This window comes from Crocodylus siamensis, chromosome 2 (genome assembly GCF_052110815.1).
Source record: "Crocodylus siamensis isolate JL-2025a chromosome 2, ASM5211081v1, whole genome shotgun sequence".
In the NCBI taxonomy this organism is placed as follows: Eukaryota; Metazoa; Chordata; order Crocodylia; family Crocodylidae; genus Crocodylus; species Crocodylus siamensis.
In genome coordinates this window covers 97,360,050-97,381,949 of record NC_143396.1, presented here as the reverse complement: position 1 = coordinate 97,381,949, position 21,900 = coordinate 97,360,050, and the positions used below count along the sequence as shown (strand labels likewise).

At 40.1% G+C, this 21,900-nt stretch overlaps 1 protein-coding gene across 1 annotated transcript in view; it reads right to left on the bottom strand.

Moving 5' to 3' along the window:
* The window catches only part of RBM46 (RNA binding motif protein 46), a 35,275-nt gene extending 13,614 nt beyond the window's left edge, over positions 1-21,661 (bottom strand). Inside the window, 6 exon segments of the mRNA XM_090036450.1 lie at positions 8,732-8,738; positions 10,602-11,384; positions 12,819-13,286; positions 16,814-16,975; positions 21,109-21,266; positions 21,554-21,661. Of these exon segments, the coding sequence (XP_089892576.1) occupies positions 8,732-8,738; positions 10,602-11,384; positions 12,819-13,286; positions 16,814-16,964 (1,409 nt within the window). The 5' untranslated portion in view covers positions 16,965-16,975; positions 21,109-21,266; positions 21,554-21,661.
* Between the last annotated feature and the right edge of the window lie 239 nt (positions 21,662-21,900).

Sequence of the window (21,900 nt, the reverse complement as noted above, 5' to 3'; positions counted from 1 at the left end):
TTTTGCCCACTCACTTAGCTGTGTAAAAACCTTTCTGCAGCTCCTCTCTATAAGGTTAGGATTTAACTACTCAGAATAACTGAATTTCAGATGAACTTTTCATGCATCTTTTTGGGACAGCTCAAGGATCTAAGTAATCCTTTTTTATTTTGGTTTATCTTGATTCCACATCCCCTTCAGATGCAGTGGGAAAGCACTGTTTGACAGAGTATTATGCACACCTATAATTGCTGGAGAAACTATTTCAGAGGCATCCTTCAGGGAAATTAGGCTTGCACTTTTAAGACATGCTCACTATTCAACAAAAGACTCTTTAATGCCCTGTAGTGGCACTCTGAGGGAGTCATTGTTTAATATTGGAAAGCTCATGTACTGGCTCTCATTCATGTTAGCAAATCCTGGAAATCTACAAAGTGATATTATGACTCAAGAACTCCACATATTGACTCTCTTTGGGACTGCTGGACTGGGAATACTGAATCACTAGCCCCTAATGTAATGTGGATGTGCTGAACCAGACAGCAGCTAGGCTCAAAAATCTTTTATTGTTTCCATGTGATCATTTGCCTCTGACCTCAGAGTAGAAGTCTGTTGCCCCAGATTAGTTAATACAATAATGCAGAGTAGCATCTTGGCTATCAAGACCTAGTACCTGTAGATACAGATGGCTTAACACAGAAGCTGGCAAACTATGGCCTGCAGGTCAGAACTGGCCCACAGACATGGTGGTGTCTGGCTATGAGCACTCTCCCTGTACCACAGCAGGGAGAAGTGTTGGCTGTGGGTAGGTCATAGTGCCCACTTACCTCTGCCCAAAGTGTGTCATTCCAGGCCACAGACAAAAGATTCCCTACAGGTGGCTTAAGTTTCCCTACAGGTCCCTGTATTTTGAGGATAGGAAAGCACAGATACTTGCCTACTGGTTATGGCTATAAGATCTGCTATCAAAACCAGTCATGGAGCCTGAGGACAAATACCTTCTACCTGTCTGCAGGTCTCCCTCATTTAGACTTGTGTGGAGGTAAGCAGTAGGAGTTCAGACATCCTTTAACATCAAGTGACAGTAACAAACCATGCATATACATGACTTATGGCCAGTCCATCACTATAATACATATCTTTGCTTTTATTTTTAATGAATCCTAGGAAGTAAAATCTTCTCCAAGCAGTGGAATGCTTACTAACAATATCTGAATGAAAAGATAGTGCAAAAATTGCTCTTTGAGAAAAATGCTCTCTTTTTTATATCCATATTATGGTTAAAGATCTACAAAGGTGACAGCTGGGAGTATTTCATGTTTTCCTAGCCAGGTGAAACATGTAACATCTAATAATGATCCTGCCAACAGAACTGAAGGCAAATGCTCAGAGAGAGAGAGAGAGAGACAGACAGACATTCTAATTCTTGTTGAAGATGGATTCAAACTAAAGAAATAGGTGGTCCTTTCCTTTGTTGTGCATTTACTTTCTTTCCTGCTTTATTTGTTCCCCTTTTTTAATTTGCACTTTCCTATACTGTATCCTGAATCCTTGGCGTTTAGACCCATTTAGATCATCTTTCACACACTTACACTCATATATTTACAACTTACAGATCACCTCTAGATGTCCTCCACCATATTTCACATAATTCCTATATCAACTCTAAAAAACACCGTATACTACCCTCCAGCAAAATCACACTTAATATATCTGTTCTTAGCTAGTTTTCAAAATATTTAGGTGACACCATGTGGTGAAACATTGTACTGCCTCTTATTAAGCAGTATTGTACATATATCATCAAATAACTGTTAATTGAAATAAAGGAAGTAAGAAAATTGATAGCACTTAAAATATGCAATACCTTATACCATAACATTTTACATAACACATTGCATGGATGAACTTTGTGGATTTTAGCAGATAGGTATCAGTTTTTGCACTGACAAAAATCAATTATTCTGCACATCAATGTGACCAAAGGCTCCGACACCTTTAGCTTTTCATGAAAACTTAATTTGCTTTCTCCCAACACAAAAAAAAGAACTCTAGTCTCAGCACAGTATCTTTCAAACGTAAACCTGTTTATTACCCTGACATCAGGAAGAGGCTGATTAAAATTATACTATTAAATTACGCAAGGACTATATATTCCCCATGCTTCCTAGTATGCCTACTATTTCCTATTATTGTTCCAATTAATATCTATAATTACCATAATGGAAAATGATTAGAGGAAATAATTACTTTCCTTTACTTTTCTCCACTTGTTTACATTTTGCTATTGATTAGACTTTGTAAACAGTGAGTTTCATGGTAGTGTTGCACACAGAGACAAATAACGTGCTCTCCTGATGTAAAGAAAGACTAGGATGAATTGTATAGCAAGACTCACTTAGATAAACATAGGCTCTGAAATCACTTGTAAAATAAAATACAAGCTTACAAAAAATAAGATTTGGCCATAATATTAAGGATGAGTAAGCATGAAGGGCACGGGGGAATAGTTTCATAATCGGTAGGGTTGGAAGGGACCTAAGCAGATCATCTAGTCCGACCCCCTGCCATGGGCAGGAAAGGATGCTGGGGTCAAACGACCCCAGCTAGGTGGCTGTCTAGCCTCCTTTTGAACACCCCCAGGGTAGGGGTGAGCACCACTTCCCTTGGAAGTTGGTTCCAGCTCTTAGTCGCCCTGACAGTGAAGTAACGCCTCCTGATATCTAGCCTAAACCTACTCTCAGTCAACTTATGGCTGTTGTTCCTTGTCACCCCCAGTAGTGCTTGGGGGAACAGGGACTCTCCCATTGCTGGTCCCCCTTGGCAAGTTTATAGGCGGCCACTAGATCTCCTCTCAGCCTTCTTTTGTGGAGGCTGAACAGGTTCAGGTCCTGTAGACTCTCCTTGTAGGGCCTGCCCTGCTGTCCCCTAATCATGTGAGTGGCCCTCCTCTGGACCCTCTCAATGCTGGCCACATCCCTCCTGAAGTGCGGCGCCCAGAACTGGACGCAGTATTCCAACTGCAGCCTGACCAATGTCGCACAGAGAGGCAGGATCACCTCCTTGGACCTGCTCATGATGCATCTATGGATGCATGACAAAGCGTGGTTAGCCTTCCTGACTGCGTCCCCACATTGGCGGCCCATGTCCATCTTGGAATCAATAGTGATTCCAAGATCCTTCTGTGACTCTATGCTGACTAGAAGGGAGTCCCCCAGCCTGTAGGTATGCTGCTGGTTCTTCCTCCCCAGGTGCAGTACCTTGCACTTGTCCGTATTGAAACCCATCCTATTCTCATCTGCCCACCTCTGTAACCTATCGAGATCTAGTTGTAGCCTGTCCCTCTCTTCTAGCATGCTCACTTCTCCCCACATCTTAGTGTCATCTGCGAACTTGAACAAGGTCCTTTTCACCCCCTTGTCCAAATCGCTGATGAAGATATTGAACAGTGCAGGCTCAAGGACCGAGCCCTGGGGAACCCCACTGCCCACATCTCTCCAGGTCGAAAATGACCTGTCCACCACCAGTCTCTAAGTGCAGCCCTCCAACCAATTTGTGACCCATCTGACTGTGTAGGCCTCGATGCCTAATTTTTTAATGAGGATAAGGTGAGAGACAGTGTCAAAGGCCTTCCTAAAGTCCAAGAAGACTACGTCCACTGCGACACCTGCATCCAAGGCTTTTGTGACCTGGTCACAGAAGGCCACCAGGTTGGTCTGACAGGACCTGCCTCTAATGAACCCATGTTGATTGCCCCTAAGAATAAATTCCCCTGCTGGCCCCTCACAGATGTGCTCCTTGATAATTTTCTTAAAAAGCTTCCCCACGACTGAGGTAAGACTAAAGGGCTTACAGTTTCCTGGGTCCCCTTTCCTCCCTTTTTTGAAAATGGGGACCACATTGGCCCTTTTCCAGTTGTCAGGCACCTCACCAGAGCACCATGAGTGTTCATAAAGCTGTGCTAGGAGTCCTGCAATGACTTCTGCCAATTCCCTAAGCACTCTGGGGTGGAGATTGTCAGGACCTGCTGATTTGAACACATCTAGTCCCTCCAGAAGTTCCCTAGGTTCTCACTGACCCTGGGCCTGGCTGCACCTCCCCTGGGTCCGTCTGGAATCCCGGGGGGGGGTGGGGGATGTCCCTGTCCCTGCTCAGAAAAATGGAACAAAGGAATAGGAAAGCTCAGACAAGCTTAGACACAGCTAGGAAGAGATATAAGAGGCAACAGAAAATTCTATAAAACATGTTAGAAGCAAAAGGAAGACCAAAGAAAGGGGAGGGCAAGCTACCAATGGACAATGTGGGGAAAGCTGAATTTATTAAATACTTTTTTACTTCAATCTTCAGAAAAAGGTTAACTGCCTGATAATAGGCAGTTAGCATCAAGGTTAGGAATTAAGTAAATCAGCCTAGAGTAGGGAAAAAACAGGTTGGCGATCACTCTAATATACTGATATTTTCAAACCAGCCTGACCTATGTAGATTCACCTCCCCGGGTGAGGGAGGTTCCAGAACATGAGAAAAAGGAGACTACGCTATCTTTAAAAGAGGAGAAAAGGAACACCCTCAAAATTAGACCAGTCATCCAAATTTTGATGTCCCAATATATCAAACCATAACAAAGAACCAATTTCTAAGCACTCAGAGCAGGTCTTTCCAACTGGTAGCTTGCAGGGATTAAGCTATGGCCTCCTGCCTAGCCACTGCTGCCCATATCATTTTGTTGTGGACAGTCTCTGGGCTCCACCTCCTTCCTCCAGCTGCTGCTTCCTGCCCCTTCCCCAGGAGGCCAGGAAGTGTGGCAAATGGTGTGAGGAGCTGAAGGGGAATATGGAGCTTTGCCTGGAGGGGTAGGGGACAGTTTGAAAAAGAAGCCACATGTGGGGGATTGTGCCCATATGGTACAACCACAGGGGACACCCTGTGCAGCAAGGGTTTGGGTGGAGATGGAAAACACACTTGTGTGCCTGTATGTTGCAGTGTGTGGATGCACAGTGGAGCATTTGGGTAGGGGTGGAGAGGATGCCCGCATGATGCAGGTGGGAGTAGGAAGGAATGTCTATGGGCATGTAGCCACCACTGGTTAAGCCCCTGGAGGCTTAGAGTTGGACAGCCCTGACCTAGAGGATAAGGTGATCACTGGTAAGGAATAGCTAACATAGATTGTCAAGAACAAGGCTTGTTTAACGAACCTGATTTCCTTCTTGGACAAACTGACAGGCATTATGGGCAGATGGAGAGCAGTGGAATGCAGAATAATTCAACTTTAGCAAGACTTTTGACACCATCTTCCACAAGATTGTTACCAGCAAACTAAGGAAATATGGTCTAAATTAAAATACTATAATGTGGATGCATAGCTTTTGGATAATCGTGCTCAACGTAGTGATCAATGGCTCAATGTCAAACTCTGAGGAAGTATCAACAGAGGTCTGTAGTGGGTCCAATATTGTTGAATATCTTCAGAAATTAATTGGAAGATGGGACTGACTGAACATATGGCTACTAAATTTCCAAATAACCCCAACATGTGCAAAGTAGCAGACACAAAAATGACTGGATTAAGCTTCAAAGTAACCTTGATAAATTGGAAAAGTAATCCAGAATAAATCAGATAAAATTCAATAAGGACAACCCTAAAGTACTATACTTAATACAATCAAACAAATGCAAAACAGGGAACAAATGTCTAGTACTGCAAAAAGGGGTCTGGATCACAAGCTGAATCTGAGTAAAAATTATCTTTTAAAAAATTATTAACTAATTAACAGCACACTGCAATTATTTAACAGGTGCATGTTATGCTAGTAAAAGGAAGTGATCCAGGGATTCTATTCAGGACTGGTGAGGCCTCAAGTACTACATCCAGCTTTGGGCACAGTACTTCAAGAAGGATGTGAACAAACTGAAGGGAGGTCCAGGGGACAGTAGCAACAATTATTATAGGTCTTTAAAAAATTAAAAAACATGCCAGATGAAGAAAGGTGGAAGGAGTTAAGTTTATTTAGTCTGGAGAAGAGAAATTGAATGGGGGGATTAATAACCATTTCTACAAAAGCAAGAACAAGTAGTAATGGGCTTAAACTGAAACAAGGGAGAATTCAGTTGGATATTAGGAAGAACTTTTAACTACGAAGTTGCTTATGCACTGGAACAAATTACCATAGAGAGAATGTAGAAGTTCTATTACTGGAAGTTTTTAAAACTAGTTTAAACAAACATTTGTTTAGAATAGTTTAGACAGGAGCAATCCTACCCTAATGAGAATGCTGGATCGCCTAATATGGGAAAAAAACTCCGAAATGGTGCTTTACTTGTATGTACATCAGCTTGACCCAGCTCACCAAACGTCCATATAGACTGTGCACTTCAGTGGGGCCTTTTGGCACTTTTATCTAATAACTGATTGATTCAGCTACTGAAACACCAGAAAGCTCGCTGAAGCGCATGCTCTATACAGACGCTGGGTGAGCTGCATCAAACTGACACTACACCTCTTCCAGTAAAGCGCTGTGTTTCTTTTTTTTTTTCCAAGTCTGTCAGCAGCCCTGGGTCCTTCAAAGCAGTTGTGGGATAAAACGATTTTGAAATTTAGAAACTGTAACAGTAAGCCAAGAAACTGATAGAGGGACTTAGGATCAAGTTCAATGTCTAAAATTGCTGGCTTTCAGAGGCTTTTTGGTCTGCTGCGCATATTACAATTCCTTGCTCTTGCCTCCTTTATTGAGGTTTCAGACACAATTTCATTAGTTTTAAGTTTTGAACTGCTTCATTCTGAAAAAGCTGCTGGGAGATTGTGGCATCCAACATTCTAATATTACAAACACCTAAGTCTGTCTGTCTGTCTGGAAGGTTTTATTCACATTCTAACTGGCTTACAGAAACAGCCAATCAGAGTGCTCCAAGCATGGGGGGGTGCCACCATGATTCCAAAGCCACGCCAAGGACCAGACAGAGAGTGGGGGAGCTGGGCCCAGCAGCACCGGCCTCGGCTCCGCCCCCGCTCCCTGCAAGTGGCACTAAGGACCAGACAGGACAGAGAGCAACAGGCAGAACAGCGGCAGCATGGGGCTTTAAGTGGTGGCACTCCATCTCAGCCCCTGCCTCCCCACCCTCCTGTCATTCTTGACAGGCATTTACTAGTACGTATAAAAGGAGGGGGAAAAGTTGCAGTCTCATTTTCCCCAAGAACATATGCTTCCAAGGAGGCATCAGATCTATGGGCTGTGTCATTTTAGCAGCACTTTGTACTTCTGTCAGTTTTCAAATCTAAGTCAGAATGTCTTACTTTAGCTATTAGTGTTTTTGAAAACTTGATTTTTCCCCTTGCTTATGCACCAAAAGGTTATTGCTTGATGTTATAGAAATCATAACTCCTTTGGAATTCACATAACTGAAAACAAATGAGCTGAACTAATTCTGTATCTAGTCAGGCACTGGAAAAATTACTGCAAGTCTGAGAATTGGATCACAGAAGGAAGCAAGCAAATGATCCTGCATGGCAACCTAGAAGAGCCGCAATGCCTGACCCTTAAGGGTTCTTCACAGCATAATCTGTTCCATTATGGAGAGAGCAGGACAGTGGGCTCACTGATTAATAGTGGAATAAATGCAGACCTACCACACGTGCAAAGTAAGACTTAGCCACAACTGTAATTATCACATAATTAACTAGTTATTCATGCAATAAATGTAGACCTGCCACACATGCAAAGTAATTATCACACAACAAAATTATCCAGCTATAAAACAGCCAACGAGCTATAAAGTTAGTGTGTGAAAATATGTAACAACTTTATAGCTGGTTTCTATCCAGCTTTAATCTGAACATGTAGTAGGGCCCTTACGCACACAAGGCACTGACTGACATGGGAAAGAAACAAAAGAAACCAAAACAAAAAAGACCTAAACAGCACTTTACCAGAATAGGAACTGCATTAGTTTGACCTGGCTCTCCAACGTCTGTATAGAGCGGAGGGCTTTTTGGCACTTTCATCTAAAGCTGATTCAACCAACTATTAGATAAAAGCATCAAAAAGCCCTGCTGAAGCACCTGATCTATACAGACATTGGGCAAGCTAGGTCAAATTACTGCGATGCTTCTTCTGGGCATGTGCTACATTCGATGCAGGGGTGCACAAAACTCAAAGTATAGCAGTTTTTTCCTTCCACATCTGTAAGCAGCCAGAGTAGCAGAATTCTACCCTATAGGCCTAAATACTAAGGGAAAGTATCTTTCTTCAAAGCTGATCATCATTATTCATATAGAACATATTAATCCCAGAGTAATAAGTTTTACATTTCAAGCATTTCCTATCTAGCTGATAATAATAACAAAAATGAATGAAAAATAAAAACCAAAAGTTTGGAAAAAAGGAAAAAGAGAAACTAAACTGTACCAACAGGATGCATCTCACACAATAAAAAAGCAAAAGGATCCACACAGTCATTTTGAAGCTAACGTTCAAGAAATAACACTGTGGATTTGTGGATGCTACACTACCACTTGGAATCAAAAAAGTACAAGAAAAACGTAAATGATTTATTCATCAATTTACAAAGTACCACAAACATAAGAGCAATATTAGAAGAACTCCAATTAATGCAGTGGGTTGGACTGACAGACACAGGAATGAAAAGAAACTTTGAAGTAAAAAATTCCCCTTTCTCTGGCAGTCATGCAGTCTTACCTTAAAATGGAACATATATGGAAGTAAGATGTTAGGATAGTAAAATAATTATGAATATATACTTTATGTCTTCTCATTTTAAAGAAGTGTATAAAAAAAAAAATCACTAAATGAGTAAATTGCAGCACTCTTAACCCAAAGGCTGCATCAGCAAAAGTTTTCTAATCATTCTTTTCAAGAACTGAGACTCCCTGAACAGAGGGATCAGATGGATGGATTCCTTCCAGATCTTCCATTTCAACTGAACACAGCTGAACTTTTTTTGTTGTTGTCCTATACACCTTAATACAGAAGTCAACCCATGGCATGCATGCCACCAGTGACACAGGCAGCTTCTGTATTTGGTATGCGGCAGGTAAGGGAGAGGGCAGGCAGGGCAGCAGCAGATAAGGTAGGAAACAGCGCAGCAGACTGGGCAGAAAGCACAGGGCGAAAAGCAGAATGGCAGATTGGGCAGGGCAAAGGAACTGGACAGGGCAAAGGGATCACACTAACACTTGGGAAGAGAGCAGGGCCTATTTGTGGCATACCTGCTAAAAATGTTGTCCCTTAGTGCCTAAATGGTCATCATTTCAATAAACCTAAGGTTCTCAACATGCCCTATATGGCATTCCACATACAGGCATAGCCTTTTGGTATCACCAATGCATGTACAGAATGAAGGACTCGTGATACAAGACGTGACCTCATAATCTTCCTTTTTGCTATCTCCATCCTCAGTTTAGCCTTCAGCATAATTTAGAGCAGTGCCCTGGGGAACTTTGGCTATAAATCCTTCCACTTCTATACCAGAAAGTACCAGTGTCCAGCTATGCCAGTTTTGTGTAATGTAAATACCCTTCAGCTAGGAAATTCCCAGCTACCTCAAAGACAGTTCTCTTGTCTTCAAGCTGCTGAAGCAGCTGAAACACAAGAAGATAACTTATAAATTGAGACTAATTAAGGGTCCTAGGAGCCAGATATATGTCCAGACTCTTCTGAACAGTTGTAGCTCTTCCTGATATGTGACCACTCTTCTTTTCCTTAGTCATCTTCTATAAACACAAGACTTTAAGTATCATCTTTTAGAAACAAGATGTGTTGTGCAATAAAACAAAAATTACTGTAATTCACTTGGAACCTAAAGTACAAGAGAAAAATGGAGAAAAACAGCAATACTGAAAGGAGGAAAAAAAGATCAACAGAAACATGCATTAAGAAACAGCCTGTATTGTTAGAGAAACTAGAGCAGAAAAATCCCCTGCAAGTGCAGAATTCAAAGTTTTCTTTCATTCTGCTTCTCATCTAACATGAACAACATTAACACCCAGGCAGAACTCCAGGATGGTGAAGTGAGGATGGCAAGAAAGATGTCCTTAGTTTAGATCAGAAGTTTCCAACCTCAGGTTGCGACCCAAATGAAGGTTGCAGGGGCAATGCCGGCGGTGCTGTGCTGTGCATATGGATAAGCTGTGCTGTGTGCCAGGAGTTCCCCCACCCTCGGGCTGCTGCTGCTGCACTCTGCTCCCAGCAGTGGACTGCAGCAAAAAAAGGCTGGGAACCAGCGATTTAAATCAATGGTTCTCAACCTTGTTAGACTCAAGACACGCCTCAAAAACTGACAGCTCTTAGTTTTTACTTTTTTTACAGAAAAATAATAGAACAAATTTTTGTTGCAAGGAACTCAGAAAGACCACAAAAGTTGGGTTTTTTTTAACACTATGATTTCCTATTTGAAATCTGGCTTAGTTTGTGAATTATGTTTGAACACCTAACAGTGAATGGCACCCTTGAAAGGATCTCAAGGAACCCCAAAGTGCTGCAGTACCCTGGTTGAACCCCATGATGCCGTAGCACCGTTTACATAGGCTACATATACACAGAACAAGTAAATGCTAATTAAGTTTCAGTTTATAAAAGCTAATTAAAAGTCTTTTTTTTTTTCAAACTTACCTAAATGTAGCAGTGTAAACTGTGCTGCCAATTCTTTTGCATCTTCCAATGTTGTGCAAAGTTTGTCTGGCATGAAATAACTCTGAGAACCATTTGCAATGTTAGGCATCACTATCTTGTAAACCAAGAGTATTTTTCCATCCTGACTTGTTGTTGAATACAAGTAGTATTCTGGAGGTGCCCAGTTATTCTTGTTGCAGTAATAATCTAAATGCATTACTGCAGAATTGAAGTGGTTGGCTTTTAAAGAATACATGCTAATTGGAGTAAGCTTTGTTCCAGGAAAAAATGGATAAGTACACCTTTCAAGTTCAGGGGGGGTTGGACTGTGCTGACCATTAAGGCGAACTGTAAGACTTGGTGGTTTTCCTAAAGATTTTTGATGTCCATCTTCTTTGTTAGCAAATACTAGGAGAGTCTCAGAGTTTGGACTAATCTGACCATTAAGATGTTGTCTCCAAGTGCCTTCTTTGTTGACTGGTTTTGCCAGTGTTACTTCAATACTAGATCCATCAATACATTTTCCATTCATTACAGACATAGCAGCAACTGCATCCTCTCGGTTGAAGAAGTGAACAAAAGCATAGTCTCTCAGTTTCTTTACACGTTCAACAGTTCCTGGCTTGAATTTGTTAAATTCTGCTTTAATTGTATCCTCCGTAGTAGAGATCATTAAGTTTCTTACATATAACACTTTAACTTTCTGCATTGTTTCTTCATCAACTTCTTTCTCTGGGTCTGCCCAGTCTACTTGAATAGTATGACCCCATAGCTGAAATGTCCCTATAGTAAAAAAAAGATTATACTTAAAAAAAAGACAATACAATTTACATTAACAATTCCTCAAAAAAGCTAAATACTGAATAATGCAATGTTATTTATTATAAACTTGAACAACGTTAAATGTTTATATGCAGTCATTTACCTGATTAAATAAATTGGGTATTACTTAAAATTATTTAGGTCAATACAAATAAAACCTTTGCCAAAAAAACCACAAGTAATCTGAACTCAGTTTGCTTTTATTAATCATGACATGTGCCAATTTTGTTAAAGATGACTGATTTAACAAAATGTGTGTGGTTCTATTGCAAGGAATCATAAAATTTGATAGTGGTTATATAACGTATTTCACACTACACTGATACCTGAAAAAAACAATAATTAATGTGTCAATTAGGATTAATGTGAATTCTATTTAATTTCTTCAATGAAATGAGTAACATGATGTTAATGAAATAAAAATCTTGAGTATCAGTCTTTTTTGTACATTTGAAATGTGGCTGCTTTACTTCTTTTAAAAAAGATTATTCAGATTTTTAAAAAGTATTACTTCTTGTCTGTGCCTGACATAAGGCTTTGGGTGAAATCCTAGTTCCTATGAATTTGAGTTTTGTTACTGATTGCAATGGAGGCATGATTTCACACCCTGCTTTTGTGGTGTTATATTTCTTTTGCTTCTGCAGCTGTGCCATTTTCCTCTTCCTTCCAGTTGCCTTTTACTTCTTTCACTCCTTTCCTCTCTCCTTAACCCTGGGCTTCTGCTAATTCCTCTCTTATCTATGTTCATCCTTTTCTTCGCTTCCTTTTTGTCAGCCTTATTAACAGCTTCAAATCAAGAAAAAAAATCCCTATTCAGATCACACATCTATCTCTGACTTGCATCAAATAAAGGTAATGGATTAAAAAAAAATCCTTAATAAGAACCACTCCAGTGAACTTAAGCTAAAATAGCTAATGCCTTCTTTTATTTTTTTCTAACTATAGCTCCATACCATTTGAACCATTATTCTACTCAAAGAAACAAAGAGAGTGTTTTTATTTGCTCTTTGAAAATATTAATATGCAGGAAATTGGTATGCAAGGGAAAGCTGGGTGCTTGCATGTACAAATATGCATTTGGATGCAAATTGAACTGATATGATACATGCCCACCACTGTCTTTGTATGAGCATATATACATTCACACATTTTCAGCACAGCTTAGAATAAGTTTTGAAAATATATTTTAAAATTTTTTGAAACATACTCATTCCTCATACAGCAAAAATTCATTGTCCTCTTTGGATCCATGATAAAAGTGGGACTATTTAATATTTCTCACAATACTATGAAACACAAAATCTTTTCTGTAAAAACCAAAGCTCTAAAGATTGGAAACATGAATGCATATTTGATTTTAAAGTTTCACATATAATAATAAAATTGGAGTTTTACCTGGGATTAATTTCCTTCTAGCCATAGCGGCAGCTCTGTGAGACTCGTATTCTACAAAGGCAAAGCCACGGTTTTTAGTTTTGTCAGTGGCACTAGGATAAACAATAACATCCACCACACCTTCTGTAACTTTCTTCATTTCATCCAAGATTTCTTCTTTCTTTTTTTCTTTTGGAATGGCTCCAACAAATAATCTGCAGTTGTCCAAGCTTACGCAGACACCAATAAATTTCCCTGGACGAATTTCATAATTATTAAGAATCCTGATGGCTAGTTGTGCTTCTTCTTTAGTCGTATACATCACAAAAGCATATCCTCGATTCTCACCACTAAACTCCATCATCAGTCTGAATTCATAAATCTTCCCAGCTCTCTCAAAAACAGGGACTAATTCATCTTCATACATATCACGAGGAATCTTCCCCACAAAAACTTCACAACCCCGGGGTGGGGGAGGACCTTCCCAACCTTAAAATAAATTTTCCATCAATATATTAATCTGAATTAACTTTCACGCAATCTTTTTCAGAATTTGTAAAAAAATCAAACAAGAAGTCTCGTATAATAATAATGTACAGGATACATCAACTTACCGATTGTCTTCTTATTTTCAAAGTTTGAAAATAAGAGAAGACTCTTATTATTCCAATTTTATCTTAAAAAAGCCAAATATGAATTCACCTATGCCCATAATTGCAATAAATCAATTAAACTTAAAAGCAATTTTACTACAATTCAGAGGATAATTCTAAAAGATATTTCAAAGCTAAATTACAGCCATTATGCTTTGTGCAAAATAAATTCATTTTTAAGCTATGATCTACTGTAAGGACACATCTCAGAACACAAAAAATAGACACTAGAAATCAATCCAAACCTTTGTCAGATGACATCTTAGATAAAGCTGTGTCAAATGCTTCCAGATATATCCTACCAAAGATACAGAAGTGAACTCTGTCTTTTTTGCTATGTTTATTTTGTTTGTTTAGTGTCTATTTCAGAAATACCAAGTTTTCAGTTTCTCTTGCATTAGTTATGTATACATTCAGATCTCTAAAACTTACAGAATCACTAGGAAATTTTTTTTTTTTCCCTAATGGAGCCATAGTAAACTCAAAGAACTAGATCAGGAACCTGAAGAAACTGAAACATTGCATGCAGAGCTTGACAGAAACATGTTTGAGATGCTGCTTCTGCACAACAATGCTCACCCACACACCAGCTTGCACACCCACAGAGGAAATCTCCTCGTTTAAACGGACTATGCTGCACATGCGTTGGTTCCTCCACAGGGCCTGGAAGATGAAGGATGGATGATGAGGACAGTATTTTCAGGATGACAGCAAAGGGCTGGACACTGTGTGACAAGGATACACAAAAACAAGGACTTCTGCTTTGTTGCGATGTGTCCTTGTTCACAGATGGAATAAGGCACTGATGGAGAAAGATATGCCACTGAAAAATAGCTGTGTATTCAGCAATGATGTACAAATTTTCTATGCAAGTTTAATTTTTTTTCAGTAATATCTGGCTGAGAAAAAAAAATGGGAGGCATTACTTTTTGACCGATCCTTGTAGATAACAAGGCAAATATGTACCTACACTCCCTATTAAAACTACCAAGAAAGTAGCTGATTTCCCATTTCTTGAAGTCTTCACTTTTCTGAAGACAAACAGTACCCAGTTTGTCTGGCTTAATACAGCACTAATTTAGTGGAATGTGACATACCAAGGAGCACATTAGATGACATAGTGGTCTAGCTTTGAACCCCATGAATTTATGAGGTATTCTATTATCTTAAAACACAGTTATCGAAAACCAATGATTATTTGGGTTATCTGGTACATGATGCACCAAAACACTTATGTTCTGAAAACAGAACATAGAGATATTTGCAACAATATTTATCTGTACTAAAAGGAGATAAAAGGAATCAAGATAAAACAGAACCTCTTCCACAGAATCATGTCAAATTAATTACTCCTCCTGCACCTCCATCTCAGTTCACACTTGATTATTCAAAATGAATTAACATATGCAGTCATACGTTTCATTTTTATCTCTTTATTACTTCTAAATTCTCAATCTTACACAAGACCATTATTCATACTTTTTACTTGGCTGCTTAACTACAATTATTTGTTAGACAGTTCTGTCCACAATTGCATAGAAACTAAAAGAACCTGCGTGGTTCTCTCTTTCTGAATATACTCTCAAAAAAACTGGCTGATACTGGACATCTGTTTAGCTAGTCTACCCTTCTTCAGAGTTAGTAAAATGCTGCTGCTCCATTTGTTTGTTTTCAAAAAAACAAAGCTACACAATCTACCAAAATGTATTACTCATTTTGCTTTTTCAAAACGAGTAAAACAATGTAGTGGCATATTTCAATACATTCCATACTGTACAGAAAATTCAGGTTATCCCACATCTCCCACAGAATTATTTGTGCATCCTAAAATTCCTTGACATTGACACCTGAGATTACCAGATACTCAGTGTTAATGTATTTTACATTTGGTTCTTTTAATAGCTGCAATTTTAGAGCTGTTGTTGGTGCCAAAGAACTAAAGTTGCATTTAAAATGGTTTCATGTGAGCAAAGCCAAAACGACACAGTTAACAACATCTTTGGGCACTTTCACTGGTCAGCCTAGTATTATACAACAATTAGGAACTATAGTAAAATATGTACTATATTCAGTCTCTGAAAGAGTAGATCACTGTGTCAAATGCAATTCAGTCATGTTGTTCCCTTCTGTTTATATATTATGGTGCTGACATTGTTTTGATAAATAATGTATTTCCAATATGGCTGAACATACAAAGTCTTTTCTTTTTTTAAAGCAAAATTTGCATTACATACATTTTTGTAAGTATATTTTTCAACACATGCAAGTTTTGTCCTATTTCTTTGATCAGGTGAATTATACTTACTCTACTTACGGATACATTTTAAGTCTGTTTCTAAAATGAGTTGTTGAGAGCTGAACAAATACTTTTACTGCTTTTTGTCCTATCTGTATGTTTGTTATTCTAAATGTGTATGAACTAATTTTGCAACAGTATTTATTTTAGTTTGTAGGTATTACGAAGTGAGAAATTCAGTTTTGTTATGCTTTAAAAACAAGGCCAGATACAAAACCAAAAAAAAAAAATTCAACAAAGAAAATGTTCACAAAAGAGCTCAGGAAATTAAATGCTACTGCCACTACATCCTACATTAAAATGCATATAATTGATCCATGGCTGGATCTTATGCCATTCAAAAACTGTAATTCTCTGATACCAAATAAAATGAAAACCATTATCAGGCACAAAAAATAAGCTGTTTTGACAGTTTGTCTTCATTGCCATATTAGCTAACCTGAACCCAGAATACCTACAAAAAGCTTCTAGCCTATGCTGTGAAGATAAGCCAAAGTCAAGACTTCTATGCATAAATGCAGTTTCCATTACTCCCTTAATTTTATTAATAGCATTTAGATTTTAGTGTTCTGATTTTTATGATTCTAGAAATTATATTTGTCCCAATGAGAAATTCTGCCTTCTTCTTAGTTGATGGGGAAGCATGAGTATGACACACAACTCTCATTGTGACTTAGAAATAATCAAATTTAAGGCAAATCTGTAAAAAAAAAACTAGTTATGCTGGTTTTAAAAAATGAAATGTTATCTATGCATACCAGAATTCCTTGGTTTTTTGCAGTAGCTCTATGCAAAAAACAAAACAAAACAAAAACAAAAAAACCCAGTCAAATTATACAATATTAGTAAAGTAATTATCAGTTCCAAAAAAGCAACTGTGAAGTTAGGAAGTTAATAAGGAACTTAGGAAAAAATCCACATGTTAAGGTCTTTTCCTTAATGTTCTCTCAGTCACCTTGCAAATGTGGAGTATTTTTAAACTGCCATTTTGTCTGTTATATGTCATCTTTAAAAACTTTAACAGATTTAACTCACAGCAGAATTTGTCCTGACATTCATATACTCACCTGGTGGAGGACCACCAAATTTTCTTTGTCCGTTTTCCTGAACCATGCTGTAGCCAGTCTTTTCCATTAAAGCCAGCAAAGCAGCTTCATTCTGAATACCACTACGAACTTTGCCACATCCATTAACTGTATCTGTATTTTCTTCATGCATCTCTGCAGTGTCTTCAACCAAACATTATAATATCATTTCACATTCACAGAATTTCAAAATTATCCATCCAAAATAGCAACCAAAATTTTGCCAGAAATAATTCTATATTAGTTTAGTTTCTCTCATGGAAAAGCTCAGGCCTGTAGTTACTGCTGTACATGCATTAACTCCCAATCTTAATCCCACATGTATCAAATCAGAACTATGCATTAAAATTAAAATACACTCAACAGCTATTATTTACAGCTTATCAAGCTCAGAATTTGTCTTATTATGGATTAATGTTCAATGAACATTTGCCCCATTTCTTTGCAAAATTTCCACTGAGTGTAAGAGTAGCTCCAGTCATAAATCCTTAAACAGCTAAGGAACAAGGACTATTGTCTGAGATTTATCCTACTTATCCAATTTTTCCTATCAAGTGTTGCTTTGAAAGCAATTTTAAAACAAAAATATGTAATTAAACCATTCAGAAATTCCTACTGATACCACTTAAGGAGCTTGATAGCAAAATCAGAGTTATGATGTGCTAAAATTAAGCAGAATTAAGAGACAAAATAATAGGGGCTTCTTCATGGATGCCAGAATTGGAAGACATAAAAGAACAAGCTTCATTATCATGCCTGCTACCCCCTCACCCAAGATTATCTGTTAAGTAATAATTCTCCTGGTGCTGATGATAACCTAAGGGCAGTTCAAAATAAAAAACCAAATCCTGTTCCACCTATTAGGCAGCTAACTGGACTTTGACGTCGAGGATCATCCTATTCTACCCTGTTCACATCCCTGAAAAAACCCTACTTTTATAACACACCATCACCCTAGCCTTAGAACTAAGTTACCAAAAACTTAAAGGAGGAAGAGCCATCTACCATTTGCATTAACTGTTTTTCAAGGACTCAAGAGGAGAGAAAATAGTTAGCTAACAGGCAGAATAGGATCTGACCAAAAGTCTTAAGTAGAAACCGGGGTTCAAGTTTGCCCGGTCTTAGAATGAGTCTGGGTAACAATACATGTGGTGCTTCTCTTCCTCCAGCGGCAATGTTGCAAATAGGAGTGAGCAACAGAAGCAATTGCATTTTCTATTTTTGCATATTTTTCCTCCTTTTTCACATGTCTGTCTTCAAGAAAACAGGATACAACTCTAGCTGTAATCAACACTAACTCATCTCAACTAACGTTTTCTCCTTTCTCCAAAGAGAAAAGTATCCCTTAAAACACTGTGGACACAGAAAGACTTCCTTTTACCACTAAAGTGAAAGGGAAACTGGGTATCATTAAAAATTAATTTTTAATCAATAGTATTTCAAACGTTACCTGTTTCTTCTTGTTTTTCTAGCTTTATTAGAAATCAAATACAACAACGATTCTTTACTATGGGGCTAAGCAGGCCTGAGTCTTACTGCTTGAAACCCCAACTCCTGCTTAACTGTGTAATGTTGTGTAATGAGTATCGTAAATAATTTGATTCTCTAAGCCCATTGATTCCCTTAACACAATTTAGCAAATCAGGCAGGAGTAGATTTTTGGAGCCAAGCTACAAAACAAGTGGTCACAGTCCATTTGCCAGCCAAAAGACTGTGACAAACCTTGTATTCTGAGAATATCAACAGAAACTGAATTTTCCCTTTCTACTACAGCATAATTTCTCCTCTTTCTTCTACTGTGTAATTTCTCCCCTTTCTTACATTTTCTCAGAAATAGAAAAGTAACCACCACCCTTAAACTTGTCAATTTAAAATTTAAAGGACTGTTTGACAGAATAAGCATCTAATATCTCCTCATGGCAGAGGCCTGATAAGTTTTTATAATGCTTGTTTTGCATAACCACTCTATTTCAAAATGGTTTACACTTTGTTTTGCTTCTTTCTTTCATGTATCTTAATTAACAGATTTCCAAGCCTTGGTATGGATTATCTACTGTGTTTTCCATGGGACTAGTAGGCCAACTATACTCAAACAAGCCTTGCTTAATAGTGTACAGTGACAGGATTTTGTTAACATCTCTGGCTTTCTCCTCTTATTCCATCAAATTTGACACAACGCGACTATTATGTGTTATAACAGTATGCTGGAAAACAATCAACCTTGCATATTTCCTTAACCAAAAGTTTATGATGCTATAGTTACCTATGATAGCAGGAGACCGGATGTGAACTAGGGGGATCCCTTCAGTTGTACAAAATCCTTTTTTTTTTTAAATGGAGAACTCAAAATAAGAGCATTATTTCTGTTGTAATGAGTACACTTTTTACCCAAAACCCAACACACAGTTTATTAATTGCTTGACCAAAAAGTATGGGCAGAAAGTTTAAGAAAATACGCATAATATACATAACATATTCCATGTTACATAGATCACATCCAAAATAGCTTAACACAAAGATAGGTCACATTTTTTATTACTGTCCATCCATCCCTCCCCCTTCCATTGCAGTATGATCATCAAGAGGACAGGCAACGAAACCATTCAGGGTCAAACTGATCGCTATATTTGGGATTATAATGGAATTTTATGGCATGATCAGATCGGTAGTCTGTGGAGGTTTTTGTTTTCCTCTGTAGCAAGGAGCATGCATGGCCCTCTACCTGGGACCATCTTAGTGTATATTAACTACCTTTTGTAGAACCATGGCAATGACTGCTACGGTCATAGAATCATAGAAAATTAACGTTGGAAGGGACCTGAAGAGGTCATCTAGTCCAACCCCCTGCTCAAGGTCCCCCTGCTTTACCCATGGCACATTAAGGTCTTACGTCTTGTGTTGTGTCAGGGTTGCCAGTGGTTTTCCAAAAAGTTTAGATTGTGGAGTCACATGGGATGGTTTGGGTAGAGACAATCCAATCTCAGGCAGGGGTTTGGAATCGATGACCTCTGGAGGTCCCTTCCAGCCCGACTTCTCTACCACTCTATGACTATGAAAGCAGATCAGTGTTGGCAATTATGGGTCAGCAACGACAGTCATGATGGCAGGAGGACTTCCACGTAGCACCAGTGACCACTTCCTCTCTAGGAATGAGTTATATTCAGTGTTGTCTGGTGTATGATAATTATCATATTTGTATGATAAGTTTCAACCCTTTCAAGATGTATGATCAATAACAGTAAGTTTTCAAAATGTACAATAATTTGAGGCAGCTAATTGATGCAGCATATGCATAACCCAAGTCACTCTCCAGGAGCCTTAACTGACTTTTGGGCGTGCTTCAGCGCTTCCGTGTGCCTACTTGCCTCCAAAAAAAGAAATGGTTTCAACTTTAATAACCTACGGCATTTATACACATACATTTTTGTGCAGGGATGAGCCAGAGAAGACTCGATAAACTGAGGGTACCCCACCCACAAGCTGATGCGCACTGCGCTGCAGCGCATGCAGTTGTATAAGTGGCAAAATCCGTACCAGCGCGCAGAAAATGGCAGCAGTCCATGTCTGAACTAAAACGCCCCCCATGTTTTAGTTCAAAAGCACGCCGCCGCCATTTTTTCAGCGCCAATGCACATTTTGCCACTTTTTTTTTTTAAAGAAATTTTTCATGTTCCAAGACAAGTCTAGTCCAAATCTGTGAGTCAGTCCAGAACCATAAGTGGCCCTATAACTGGAAAACATCCTCTACCCCCACCAGGAGCTTCAGGATGCCTGCCAAAAGACTTAAAGTATCTATGTGCAGGCGCAAGCCCAGAGGCTTGAGGTTTGGATGCCCCCAAGTTTCACCTGCCCTCAGTCATACAGCTGCAGAAGCAAGTTTGGGAAGAGCCTTCCATTTCCATAAAGTGGGCTTTAAGCCCAAACACCTCAGTAGGTACTAAACCAGGCCAAAGAAGCAGTTATACCCAGGAACGTTGAAGAAAAACTGCCTTCATGGACCCAGACCCGTGATGTTTCACCTGCCACCGCATGCACTGTGGTGCCAGGCGCTTTTCAAATCACCTGCTGCTGCGGCGTGTGCGTGTGCACAAGTGTCCCCTTCTCACTCACCCTCTTGACTTACAGTGAGCAATATCAAGTAAATAATCAGACGACTTATTTGTGTATGTATTTGCACATTTTTCATAGCGTATGTTAACTTTTCGGCAAATATGAAACATTGAGCTCCCAATACCATCATTTCATCTTTAAGACCTGGCACCACTAGTTACATTTACCGTGCTTCCCAGCCACCAAATTAGGGCTGTGGAGAAGAAACAGCCGCCAGTGGCCTGGCTCCCCAGCGAACGCGCGCGTCTGAAGGCCCACAGGGCAGGCAAGAGACACGCTAAGGGACGCGCCGCTGACTCCAGGCAGGAGAGGAGTCGACCGGGACCTGCGGGGAAAAAGAGAGAAAGGAGGGGAGGTCACTTCACTGCGGCGTAGCGGGAAGGGGCAGCTGGGGCAGGGGGCTGGGGGGGCGTCACGAGCGGCGGCGCCCGCCGGCTTCAAACCCCTCAGCGGCGCCGCACGCGCACCCGGCTGAGACGGCCCGGCGGTTGCCCCAAGACCGTTGCACGAGCCGTTTAACGGCTGCTCTCCCCACGCTCCAGGGGGAGCGGCCGGAGGCCGAGGGGCAGGGAGGGACGCTCGGGCGGGACACGCCGCCGCTCCGCGCCTCACCCACTGCCTCCCGTCCAGTCCCCGGGCCCCGCGCGTGACACTGGCGCTGCGGGAAGGCCGCCGCCACTGGCTCTACAGCCCGCCAGGGAGAGGGAAGGCACTGACAGCGTCGACTACCAATCAGCGCGGACGTTGGCCAAGGAGGCGGGTCCAACTGGCAGTCAGGGGCGGGACGAGCCAATGAGGGGAGGTGCTGCCCCCTGCGGGCGCGCGACTCGTTGACGCCTCCTGCTTAGCCTTCGAAGACCGGTGCATGCTGCACGTCCTGGATGCTGGACTTCGCAGCTCCCGTCAGCAACGAGCACAGGGCTGGGGTTGCCCGGCAGGGGCCGCAGCACCCTGGGGCG